Genomic DNA, 12990 nt, shown 5'->3' with positions numbered 1-12990 from the left:
TTGAGAAGACCGATGGCTCTCTCTCTCACCACAGCCCTTGCACTGCACCTCAGACATATTGAGGTAGCTGCTTCGCCGTCTGTAAACCCTGGCAGCAGGATAGTGGCATCTTCTGTGGCCCTTTCCACCCTGGACTTCCTCTTGGCCCTGCGCCCCTTGTGCCTGCGCCTGGCCTCCCAAAGGTGGCTCCCCTGGAGGCTGAATGTGCACCCCTGGCCTCCTCCCTATTCTAGCCCTCCCTTCCTCCTCAGAGGAGCTGCCTCCAGTGGACATGTCAGATCCCATACCCACGCTAAGGGGAGGCTTCTGGAAAGCTGCAGGCCCGATAAAGATTCCTGACTGCAGAGTGCTGACCTGAAGGTTCAAAGTACAGAGAAAGCTGCTGGAGTGCATTCTGAACCAGTGCAGATCACACAGGCAAGTTTGAAATATTTTCTCCAAGAAATACTCCTGAAAGCAGATTGACGACCCCACTGAGCCCTCTGATCCCGCCCGTGAATGAGTTTTATTAAAAAGTCTCTTACCCACCTGCCCGTTGCACCCACGCGGCGACCCAAAGATCGCACAGGCGCCTAAAAATCACCGTCAATTGACAATTTAAAGGCCTTAACTAGCCCGTTAATCAATGGCGGGCGGGCATCGAACTTCATCGCTCGCCCACCCAGCGAAACATCGCGATGGCGCGCGGTGACATCGGGACGCTCGCCTGACGTCACCGCACGTCATTTTACACGCTGATGTGCGGAACCCCCCACCCCAGCGTCAAGCGGAAAATTCTGCCCTATGAGTACCTAGACAGGGTGACTCGGAAGGACCCATTTCTATTAGCAGAAGGTCAGTAACCAAGGAAGGTTGAGAGGGAATTGTTCACCCAGAGCGTCGTGGTGATGTAGCGTTCACTGCCTGAAAGGATGGTAGAGATAGAAACCCTCACTGTCTGCAAAAGCGAATACTCGGAGGGCCATTTAAAGTTCTGTAACCTACAGGGCTATGAGCCAAGAGCAGGAAAATGGGATTCGGTTAGATAACACTCTTTAGCTGGCACAGACTCAATGGGCTGAATGGCCTCCTCGTGTGCTCTAAATATTTTACGCCTGGGAGTTTCCGGTCCTGCCCATGGTGAGAACCATCACAGACAGGAACATAACATGTGGGTGCAGACTTGATGGACCGAAGGGCCTCTGTGATTCTGTGATAAACTTTGGAAAGAAGATTTGACTTTTGGTGGGACCGGAAAATCCTGCCCTAAGCTTCTATGAAAAGAAGTCAAAAATTTGACCTTTAACCCTGTGATGGGCTGCTCCCCCTGACGGTTTACCCCAGATCACATTTCCCAACAGCTTTCCTCAACATGATGGCATTTTGGCATCCAGCGAAATACAGAATCCAGATCCTAACCAAGCTCCTAAATGCATTGGATAGGGGCCTCGAATACCCAAACAGCGGTGAACCAGCAAATGGGCAGGGTTCAGGGAAACGCTCATCCATTCCTGTCCACACTACACAGCATGTGTCAGCCCAATCTGAGTGGATGTGGAGTGGAATCATCGGCAGAGGAACAGACGGAGTATACAATAAGCGACTGAGGTCACTAAGAAATGAGAAGGGAAAGTGAGGTAGCAAAGCCTTGAGAGCTCCCAAATCATCAGAAAAAGATCGGAAGATTAGCCCAAAGTAAAGATGCAAATGAAGGCAAACTTTCTGGGAGCCAAGGCTTGCTGCAATCTCATGGTAAATTATTTTAGTGTAAGTTTTAACATGCTAAAGGCCAGGACTGACTGATAGTTGCTGAAGTATCGGGGGCTGTGTAATCAGGGCAGCAGCATAGTAGATATTGTCACAGGACTAGTGATCCAGAGACCCAGCGTAATACTCTGGAGACCTGGGTTCAAATCCCAATGTGACAGAGGGTGAAATTTGAATTATTAAGTCTAATGCTGACCATGAAACCATTGTTGATTGTTGTAAAACCCCATCTGGTTCACTAATGCCCTTTAGGGAAGGAAATCTGCCGTCCTTCCCTGGTCTGGCCTACATGTGACTCCAGACCCACAGCAATGGGGTTGACTCTTAACTGCCCTCTGAACAAGGGGCGGCCCAGCCAGTGCTGCCCACATCCTGTGAATGAAGAAAAATACAGAGAATGGATGAGGGAGGGGGACAGACCTACCTTTGATTTGAGGGTTGCCAATCTGTATCAGCATGTTCACATCGTGGCCACTCTTGTGGAGTAGATGAGAAACTTCATCAAAGAGTAGATAGTGGCTTCCTCCTGCAGATAGGATAAGGGAACAATTCAGAAACGTTGAATCTCAGTCAGCTGCTTGCTCACACCCCTACACACAATATTTCCCCATCTGTGCAGGACATCAAGGCCTCTCCCATCTGCTCTTTACACTGATGGCTGATCAATGTCCTGATGAACCAGCCAGATTAAATCACTCCTTTGCATAGACCACCCCCCCATTCACACCTTTCCTTCGACTCCCACCCCCACACTGCACTGTTCACAGATCCTTTAAAAAATTCCAAGATCTGGATCCAGATCTGCATCTTCACCAAAACCCAAACAGCTCTTCCTTCAGTCCATCCCCTATCTGTGCACCAAGTTTCATCCAGTACTTTTTGAGATATCTTGTTTACAAACAGGCTAACAAACTGTGGCATAAACATTACCTCCCATGGCAGAGGTACATTCAATGATCCAGCTATCACTGCTCTCTGGGGTAGACAATTAACAGCCCTTGAAGGAAACATTCCTCCTCATCTCTGTTGTAAACTGAAGGCCCATTATTAGCTCTAATTATAATTAACTAATTAGAACGTGAATGCACATCCACATACCATTACACTGCATTCAAGTGCCGATTAACAATGTACCAGTCTACCAGCCACCCGGAAAGCTATTACAAACACAGTCGATCAAGCTGCAGCATTCCAAATCTAAAAGTGTGATTATTTCAAACTTATGGGAACCTTTCCAGAAAGACTTGAGGACAGTAACCTGCTTTTCCTGTTTCTATGACACGGTGTGGGTGTACAGGCATGCTGCTGTTGAAATTCTCCAAAAGTCAACTGCTATGTGAAACCTTACAATGAACCAACTCCATAATCAGCAGCCCACAGCTCCCTGTGCACCATGGAGATCAAATCAGCTACCCACACATAACCAACAACGGGCTACCACGGGGATCATGCTTCACACTGGCTCTCTTCAACATATCTGTACCAGCCACCTGTCTCCCACAAAGCCATGGCTCTTCACATACGCTGGCGATTTGGCTTTCCAGGCTAAAGATCTTCAGGAATTGAGAAAACATTCACTGAAGATGTAACTCACCGGAAACCTATTTCAGAAAATGGAGACTTTGACCAGACACAGCCAAGCCTGCTGTTTCAGCGTTCCAGCTGAACAACCTGGAGGCCAGGAAAGAAGTTAATGTCCAACCCTGTGGCCGACCACTCAACCATGACCTAATGCCTAAACACCTTGTCATCATTCTTGACAGTCTTACTCACATCACTCCACTGGCAATACCTCCAGAACACTAGAGCCAAGGTCTGGCTAGGTCTATGAAGAGCACATATACATTCTGATGCCACTCTCCGTACCATTCTTATAGTTATTGCCACCCCTGTATCCAAGGAGGATTGGAAGAATATAGCCAGAGCCCCCACAATTTCCATCCTTACTTCCCTCAGTCTCCTCAGATATATCTGATCAGGTCCTGGCAATTTATCAACTTTAAATATGGCCAGCCACATGGATCCCAAGGTGAATGAAAGGAAAAGGAGATGGGGTGGTTGTGTTAATAAAGGATGAGATCAGTACATCAGTGAGAAATGATTTTGGTTCAGACGATCAAAATGTAGAATTGAGTTTGGATGAAGATAAGAAATAGGAAAGGGAAGAAGTCACTGGTGGGAGTATTGACCCTCTGAAAATAGCTACGCTAAAAGAAAATATAAATCAACAAATAATGAGGGCTTGTAAGAAAAAACACTGCAATAGTCATGGGCAATTTTAATCTTCATACAAGAATATAAGAAATAGGAACAGGAGTAGACCATTCGGCCCCTCGAGCCTGCTCCGCCATTCAATAAGATCATGGTTGATCTTCTTGTGTTTTGACTTCCATATTCCTATCTAAATCCAATAAGCTTTGACTCCCTTGCCTGACAAGAATCTATTTACCTCCACCTTAAAAATATTCAGTGACCCCACCTCCACCACCTTCTGAGGCAGAGAGTTCCAAAGTTGCACAACCCTCAGAGAAAAATTCTCCTCTTCTCTGTCCTAAAAGGGCGACTCCTAATTTTAAAACAGGGCCCCCTAGTTCTGGACTCACTCACAAGAGGAAACATCCTTTTGACATCCACCTTGTCAAGGCCGTTCAGGATCTTGTATACTTTAATCAAATCATCCCTCACTCGTCTAAACTCCAGTGGAAACAAGCCCAGTCTGTCCAACCTTTCCTCATAAGACAACCCACTCATTCCAGGTATCAATCTAGTAAACCTCCTCTGAACTGCCTCCTATACATTTACATCCTTCCTTAAATAAGGAGACCAAAACTGCACACAGAGCATTCGAGATGTGGTCTCACCAATGCCCTGTATAACTGAAGCATAACATCTTTACTTTTTACGTTCAATCCCTCTCGTAATAAAGGATAGCATTCTATTAGCCTTCTTAATTACTCGCTGTACCTGCATTCTAACTTTTTGTGACTCATGTACTAGAACACCTTGATCCTTCTGCACCTCAGAATTATGCAACCGTTCTCCATTTAAGTCATACTCTGCTTCTTTTTTTATAGACCGGACAAATCAAATTGGCAAAAGTAGCCTGGTAGAAGAGTTCATAGGGTGTATTAGGAACAGTTTCTTTGAACAATATTTTCTGGAACCAACCAGTGAACTGGCTATTTTAGACCTGGTAATGTATAATGAGACAGGGTTAATTCATGACCTCATAGTAAAGGATATTCTTGGTAAGAGTGACCATAACATGATATAATTTCACATTCAGTTTGAGGGGGAGAAACTAGAATCTTAAATTTAAATAAAGACAATTACTAGAACATGAAGACAGGGTTGGCCAGAGTAGAATGGGAAAATAGGTTAAAAGTTAAGACTGTGGGGAAGGAGCAGCATCCATTTAAGGAAGCATTTCATAACTCTCAACAAAGATACATTCTATTGAGAAGGAAAGACTCTACCAGCAGGATGCACTGTCTATGGTTAATGATGGGAGTTAAGGATGGATCAAATTGAAAAAGGTGTAGAACATGGCAAAGATTAGCGGCAGGGCCAGGAGATTGGGACATTTTGAGAAATCAGCAAAGGATGATGAAAAAATATAAAAAGGGAAAACTCGCAGTTTGAGACAAAATGAGCAAGAAATATCAAAACAAACTGTAAAAGATTCTACAAGTACATAAAAAGGGAAAAAAGTAGCTAAATTGAGTATTGGTCCCTTACAGGGTGAGACTGGGGAATGAATAATAGAAAACAAGGAAATGGCAGATACTTTGAACAAGTATTGTGTATCTGTCTTCACAGCAGAAGACACAAAAAAGCATTCCAAGTATAATAGAAAATCAAGACACAAAAGAGAGGGAGGAAGAGGTTAGTTTAAGAGGAAAGGTTGGTCAGGCTGGCACTGCATCCATTGCAGTTTAGAAGAATGAGAGGTGATCTTATTGAAACGTACAGGATCCTGAGGGGACGTGACAGGGTGGATGCTGAGAGGATGTTTCCCCGTGTGGGAGAGACTAGAAGTAGGGGGCACAGTTTAAAAATTGGGGATCTCCCATTTAAGACGGAAATGAGGAGAAATGTTTTCTCTCAGAGGGTCTGTGGAATTTTCTTCCCCAGAGAGCAGTGGAGGCTGGGTCATTTAGTATAGTCAAGACTGAGTTAAACAGGTTTTTTTGATTGACAAGGGAGTCAAAGGTTATGGGGGGGGCAGACAGGAGGTGCAGCTAAGGCCACAATCAGGTCAGCCATGATCTTATTGAATGGTGGAGAAGGTTCAAGGGGCTGAATGGCCCACTCCTGCTCCTAATTCTTATGATCTTATAACTGGCACCCGGCCAACTACTGCATCCTCATGAGGAAGTGAGAGAGCTGCTACACATCTCTGAGGAAGGAGCACTGTGACCTGGACTGACATGTGCAGTCACCAGCTCACATCCCGACACAGCATGTACCATAAGAGGGTAGTATCGGTTCAGGGTCTGCACATGGGTGAGTTACCAGTCAGAAGTGGGCTGCAGCCAGGTCAGATTGAAAGGAAAGTGTGTGTTCTAGCTCGCCAGAGGTGAAATCAGGTTCTGCTGAGGTATCACCCAGAGCAGTGGCAATAGCTCTGTGGAGCAGGAACCTGTTACCCTAACTAAGGATGACAATATTCTTGCTCCCACCACCGCCGCCCACCAGCACCCTTGGTGTTGACCATGCCAAGGAGGTGCAGTCAGAGCCAGGCCCATTCGACCCAGAGCTGCTCGAGGTTGTCCTGTAGATCCACCTTCAGTCCGCCCCACTGGAGGAGACCAGCCTCCCATCAGTCATGTTGCAAATCCATGCCATACCTGGGCAGAATGTGATGTCAAATAGCCTCTAAAGGCCGTGTCAGGCAGGGAAGAGGCATCCGGGACCCCCTTTGCTCTGGACGGATTGCCGGTGAGAGGCGCCTGAGGGTCTGGTTCCCCCCATGATGTGATTCCATCATCAGCTCTGCTCCACAATTCCACCTTTCCATCCTTCTGCCGGGTCCTCTTGGTCAAACTCTCCCTCTCACCGAACCTCCCACTCCCTGACTCACCCTCTCACCGCTTCCCTCTCCTGAACCTGCGTTCCAGACCGGATCTAAATGAATGGTGGAGCAGGCTCGATGGGCCGAATGGCCTATTTATGTTCCTAAGAAAGTGTGGGCTCCGATGGTGCGGATGTGCTGAGCGTGAGCTATTATAATCCATGCTTTTTTTTAAATGCTCCTGCTTGCCTCTTCCCACTCCTGAATCCTATCTGTGAGCGAGGCCTCTGGAGATGAACTCTGAGGCAGGGGGAGCAACTGTGAGTCATTTTTTAAAAAGCCTGGATTATATCCAGCCCCTGCACCCTTGGGTCTTGCACTTTCACAATCCCGAGCAACGCATCGGACTGGATCAGGGTCTCGAGCAGGAATGCAGGTACAGGAGAGAGAAGCAGTGAAAGGCTGAGTCAGGGAACAGCAGGTTTGGCAAGGGGATGGGTGAGCGCAGGCAGAGGCTGCAGGTCGGAAATTGGGGAGGGGAAAGGCCACAAGTCAGAGAGTCAGGCACGGAGAGGTCAGAGGTCGGTCCCTGGGGAGAGGTCAGAGGTCGGTCCCTGGGGAGAGGTCAGAGGTCGGTCCCTGGGGAGAGGTCAGAGGTCGGTCCCTGGGGAGAGGTCAGAGGTCGGTCCCTGGGGAGAGGTCAGAGGTCGGTCCCTGGGGAGAGGTCAGAGGTCGGTCCCTGGGGAGAGGTCAGAGGTCGGTCCCTGGGGAGAGGTCAGAGGTCGGTCACTGGGAGAGGTCAGAGATCGGTCACTGGGAGAGGTCAGAGATCGGTCACTGGGAGAGGTCAGAGATCAGGCAAGGGGAGAGGTCAGAGATCAGGCAAGGGGAGAGGTCAGAGATCAGGAAAGGGGAGAGGTCAGAGATCAGGCAAGGGGTGAGGTCAGAGATCAGGCAAGGGGAGAGGTCAGAGATCAGGCAAGGAGAGAGGTCAGAGATCAGTCACTGGGAGAGGTCAGAGATCAGTCACTGGGAGAGGTCAGAGATCAGTCACTGGGAGAGGTCAGAGATCAGGCAAGGGGAGAGGTCAGAGATCAGGCAAGGGGAGAGGTCAGAGATCAGGCAAGGGGAGAGGTCAGAGATCAGGCAAGGGGAGAGGTCAGAGATCAGGCAAGAAGAGAGGTCAGCGATCAGGCAAGAAGAGAGGTCAGCGATCAGGCAAGAAGAGAGGTCAGCGATCAGGCAAGAAGAGAGGTCAGAGATCAGGCAAGGGGAGAGGTCAGAGATCAGGCAAGGGGAGAGGTCACAGATCAGGCAAGGGGAGAGGTCAGAGATCAGGCAAGGAGAGAGGTCAGAGATCAGGCAAGGGGAGAGGTCAGAGATCAGGCAAGGGGAGAGGTCACAGATCAGGCAAGGGGAGAGGTCAGAGATCAGTCACTGGGAGAGGTCAGAGATCAGTCACTGGGAGAGGTCAGAGATCAGTCACTGGGAGAGGTCAGAGATCAGGCAAGGGGAGAGGTCAGAGATCAGGCAAGGGGAGAGGTCAGAGATCAGGCAAGGGGAGAGGTCAGAGATCAGGCAAGGGGAGAGGTCAGAGATCAGGCAAGGGGAGAGGTCAGAGATCAGGCAAGGGGAGAGGTCAGAGATCAGGCAAGGGGAGAGGTCAGAGATCAGGCAAGGGGAGAGGCCGTAAGCCACAGATTTAGAGTGCAGGCGAGGCCAATCCAGAACGACGCCAATTGGATCACATGAGAAACGACATTAAAATAAATCTCATGATGCTCAACAAGATTACAGGCCCCATTAGCTTACTGACATTAAAACAAAATTACATTAAACAGGGACTTACTGTATCCCATCCACCACCTTAAACATTCACTCCCTCCACCACCGACGCACAGTAACAGCAGTGTGTGTACCATCTACAAGATGCACTGCAGGAACTCACCAAGGCTCCTTAGGCAGCACCTTCCAAACCCACGCCCACTACCATCTAGAAGGACAAGGGCAGCAGATAGATGGGAACACCACCACCTGGAAGTTCCCCTCCAAGCCACTCACCGTCCTGACTTGGAAATATATCGCCGTTCCTTCACTGTCACTGGGTCAAAATCCTGGAACTCCCTCCCTAACAGCACTGTGGGTGTACCTACACCACATGGACTGCAGCGGTTCAAGAAGGCAACTCACCACCACCTTCTCAAGGGCAACTAGGGATGGGCAATAAATGCTGGCCCAGCCAGTGAAGCCCACATCCCGTAAACACATTGAAGAAATTCTGGTGCCCTTACTAACAGGGTGTGTCATGTGGCCCGTGCTGGGAGTAGACGGAAGCGATGTCACTCTGTCTTCTGCAGCACCAGCTTCAACAACACTACGTGTTTCTTGCACAAGAACACCCGACTCCCTCTGAACATCAGCATTTGGTAGTTTCATGCCTTTCAAAATACTTTTTTTTTAATTCTTCCGACCCAAATGCAGAACATCACATTTCCCCACATTTTATTTCATCCAATAGAAATGACACATTTATTCCTACTCTCAGTTTTCTGTCCATTACCCACTCCTCCGTCCGTGCTAATTATATTACCCCAACCCCATGAGCTCCTACCTTGAGCAACAACCTTCAAGTGGCAGCTTATCGAATGCTGTTTGAAAATCTAAATATACAACATGCTCTACCCAAGAGCAGGCACCGACATGGTGGGCTAAAATCTCTCCTTCTGTACTGTATTCTTCTATGACCCCAAACACAGCAGAGGCTAAAACAAATAACTTTCTAAATAAGCAGAAGTTGTTGAAATTTCATAGTATAATTCAGTCCCGTTTGAATTAGGAATGACTTGTTAAAACTGGTCAGATGGCTGCCAACATCCTGGACAATGCTGTGGTCTGGAACTTACCTATCAAGGCAATTGTCAGGATCTTGGCTGATTCTGTAGGTGCCAGAAATACAAATACGAAAACCATCTGGAGAAGTCTGCCCTTTCCTACCATGGTCCTGCTGTTAGGGCAGCTCGGCGATTGTGAAAACTGCAACCTTCAGTTCCCGAGGTTTAGGAAACGTTTTGCTGCCAAGATGTTAAAGTGTGAGGAAGAAGACAGTGACTTCAGTCTAGAAACTGCAAGGCAGGGAGGAGAAATGAGCAGATCTCAGAGCAACACAACAAAAACAATAACAGCAGGAACTCAACAACACTCCTCCCTCAACCCATCGTCCAACTCCCCCTCAACAACACTCCTCCCTCAACCCATCGTCCAACTCCCCCTCAACAACACTCCTCCCTCAACCCATCGTCCAACTCCTCCTCAACAACACTCCCCCCTCAACCCAACGTCCAACTCCTCCTCAACAACACTCCTCCCTCAACCCAACGTCCAACTCCGCCTCAACAACACTCCTCCCTCAACCCATCGTCCAACTCCCCCTCAACAACACTCCTCCCTCAACCCATCGTCCAACTCCCCCTCAACAACACTCCTCCCTCAACCCATCGTCCAACTCCTCCTCAACAACACTCCTCCCTCAACCCAACGTCCAACTCCGCCTCAACAACACTCCTCCCTCAACCCATCGTCCAACTCCCCCTCAACAACACTCCTCCCTCAACCCATCGTCCAACTCCTCCTCAACAACACTCCCCCCTCAACCCAACGTCCAACTCCTCAACAACACTCCTCCCTCAACCCAACGTCCAACTCCGCCTCAACAACACTCCTCCCTCAACCCAACGTCCAACTCCCCCTCAACAACACTCCTCCCTCAACCCAACATCCACCCTCCCCCCCACCACAACATCCACCCTCTGCCCCCCCACAACATCCACCCTCCCCCACCCACAACATCCACCCTCCCCCCCCCACAACATCCACCCTCCCCCCCCCCACAACATCCACCCTCTCCCCCCCCCCACAACATTCACCCTCCCCCCCCCCACAACATTCACCCTCCCCCCCCCCAACATCCACCCTCCCCCCCCCCACAACATCCACCCTCTCCCCCCCCCACAACATCCACCCTCCCCCCCCCCCACAACATCCACCCTCCCCCCCCCCCACAACATTCACCCTCCCCCCCCCCACAACATCCACCCTCCCTCCCCCACAACATCCACCCTCCCCCCCCCACAACATCCACCTTCCCCCCCCCACAACATTCACCCTCCCTCCCCCACAACATCCACCCTCCCCCCCCCACAACATCCACCCTCCCCCCCCCACAACATTCACCCTCCCCCCCCCCACAACATCCACCCTCCCCCCCCCCCCAACATCCACCCTCCCCCCCCCCCACAACATCCACCCTCCCCCACCCCCCACAACATCCACCCTCCCCCCCCCCACAACATTCACCCTCCCCCCCCCGCACAACATCCACCCTCCCCCACCCCACAACATCCACCCTCCCCCACCCACAACATCCACCCTCCCCCCCCCACAACATTCACCCTCCCCCCCCCGCACAACATCCACCCTCCCCCACCCCACAACATCCACCCTCCCCCACCCACAACATCCACCCTCCCCCACCCACAACATCCACCCTCTCCCCCCCCACAACATCCACCCTCCCCCCCCCCACAACATCCACCCTCTCCCCCCCCACCAACATCCACCCTCCCCCACCCACAACATCCACCCTCCCCCACCCACAACATCCACCCTCCCCCACCCACAACATCCACCCTCTCCCCCCCCCACAACATCCACCCTCCCCCCCCACAACATCCACCCTCTCCCCCCCCCACAACATCCACCCTCCCCCACCCCACAACATCCACCCTCCCCCACCCCACAACATCCACCCTCTCCCCCCCCCCACAACATCCACCCTCTCCCCCCCCCCACAACATCCACCCTCCTCCCCCTCCCCCAACATCCACGCTCCCCCCACCAACATCCACCCTCCCCCCCCCAACATCCACACTAACCCCCCCCAACATCCACGCTCCCCCCACAACATCCACGCTCCCCCCACAACATCCACGCTCCCCCCACAACATCCACGCTCCCCCCACAACATCCACGCTCCCCCCACAACATCCACGCTCCCCCCACAACATCCACGCTCCCCCCACAACATCCACGCTCCCCCCACAACATCCACGCTCCCCCCTCAACCACACTCGCCCTTCAACCCAACATCCAATTCCCCCTCAACCACACTCCCCCCTCAACCCAACATCTAACTCCCCCTCAACAACTCAACAACACTACCCCCCGCCCCCAACCCACAACTCCCTCTTATCAACATTTAAACTCAAACCAATAGTCAACTGCCTCTCAATATAACACTCCAACTCACCCTAGCAACAGATTCTCCTTCAACAACAATCCTAAATCTGGAACTACTTCCTCCTCTACCTCTATCCAACACTCTCACTTGATGCACCTTATTTCTCTGTTCTATTTCTACATGCTGGTGACCATCCCCTGCCAATTTAATTTAAACCCTCCCCCACCGCACTAGTCATCCTTCCCAGGAGGATTTGGTCCCAGTCCTGTAGAGGGGCAACCTGTCCCTCTTATTCCTCCTGCTCCAGAACTGGCCCCAAAGCCCCAAGGATCTGGAGCCCCCTCCCCACCCCATCCTGCACCATATCTTCCGGTTTCAACTCTCACTAACGTTGGCAATGGGAGTAAATCCTGAGACGACTACTTTTGAGGTCCTTTTCCTTAAATTTCTCCTAATTCTGAAAAAGCTGATGCAGGACAGTAAACCTGCTTCTGTCATTAGTACCAACGTGTACCACAATGTGTGGCTCACTCGTTCGCCCCTGCAGAATGTTCTAGACCCTCTCCATGATGTCCTTTGCTTTGACTACACACTACCTCAGGATGACGGTTCCAGAAATGCCCGCCTGTTCCCCGGACTGCGGAACCTCCTAAAGCAAGCGCAGTTCTATTCTTTCCTTTCCCATTGGAGCCATGGTCTGGACTGCACTCCTTCAAACTACCGCCACTCAGCAGCTTCCAATGCTGAGCACCAGCTTGAGAGAGGCACACGTCCCAGAGGCTCCCACACTTCCTACACTCCCGGATAACCACCCATCTACTACCCTGGCCTCTCACTGCCTGTGGGGTGACCACCTCCTGGCTCTGCACTCCAGCTGCCACCCTCCAAGCTCAGAAACCCTCAGCTCAGCTCAAGCAGCTACAGCCACATCCTACACACATGCCCCAAGACCCAAGGAGTGGCCTGAAGTTCCCACATTGTGCAGGAATTGTAA

General features: G+C 50.7%; 1 protein-coding gene across 1 annotated transcript in view; it reads right to left on the bottom strand.

Moving 5' to 3' along the window:
• Positions 1-12990, bottom strand: part of LOC144676426 (UDP-glucuronosyltransferase 3A1-like) — a gene marked incomplete at its 3' end in the record, with an annotated part of 38089 nt that overhangs the window by 20253 nt on the left and 4846 nt on the right. The window contains exons 2-3 of the mRNA XM_078536845.1: positions 9664-9882; positions 2171-2272 (exon numbers count right to left, since the gene is read on the bottom strand). Of these exons, the coding sequence (XP_078392971.1) occupies positions 2171-2272; positions 9664-9757 (196 nt within the window). The remainder of the gene's footprint in view (positions 1-2170; positions 2273-9663; positions 9883-12990) is intronic.

This window comes from Cetorhinus maximus, unplaced genomic scaffold, assembly GCF_964194155.1.
Source record: "Cetorhinus maximus unplaced genomic scaffold, sCetMax3.hap1.1 HAP1_SCAFFOLD_1592, whole genome shotgun sequence".
NCBI classification, from domain to species: domain Eukaryota; kingdom Metazoa; phylum Chordata; class Chondrichthyes; order Lamniformes; family Cetorhinidae; genus Cetorhinus; species Cetorhinus maximus.
The sequence above is the reverse complement of the archived record's forward strand: the minus strand, read 5'-3'. Positions and strand labels throughout refer to the sequence as shown.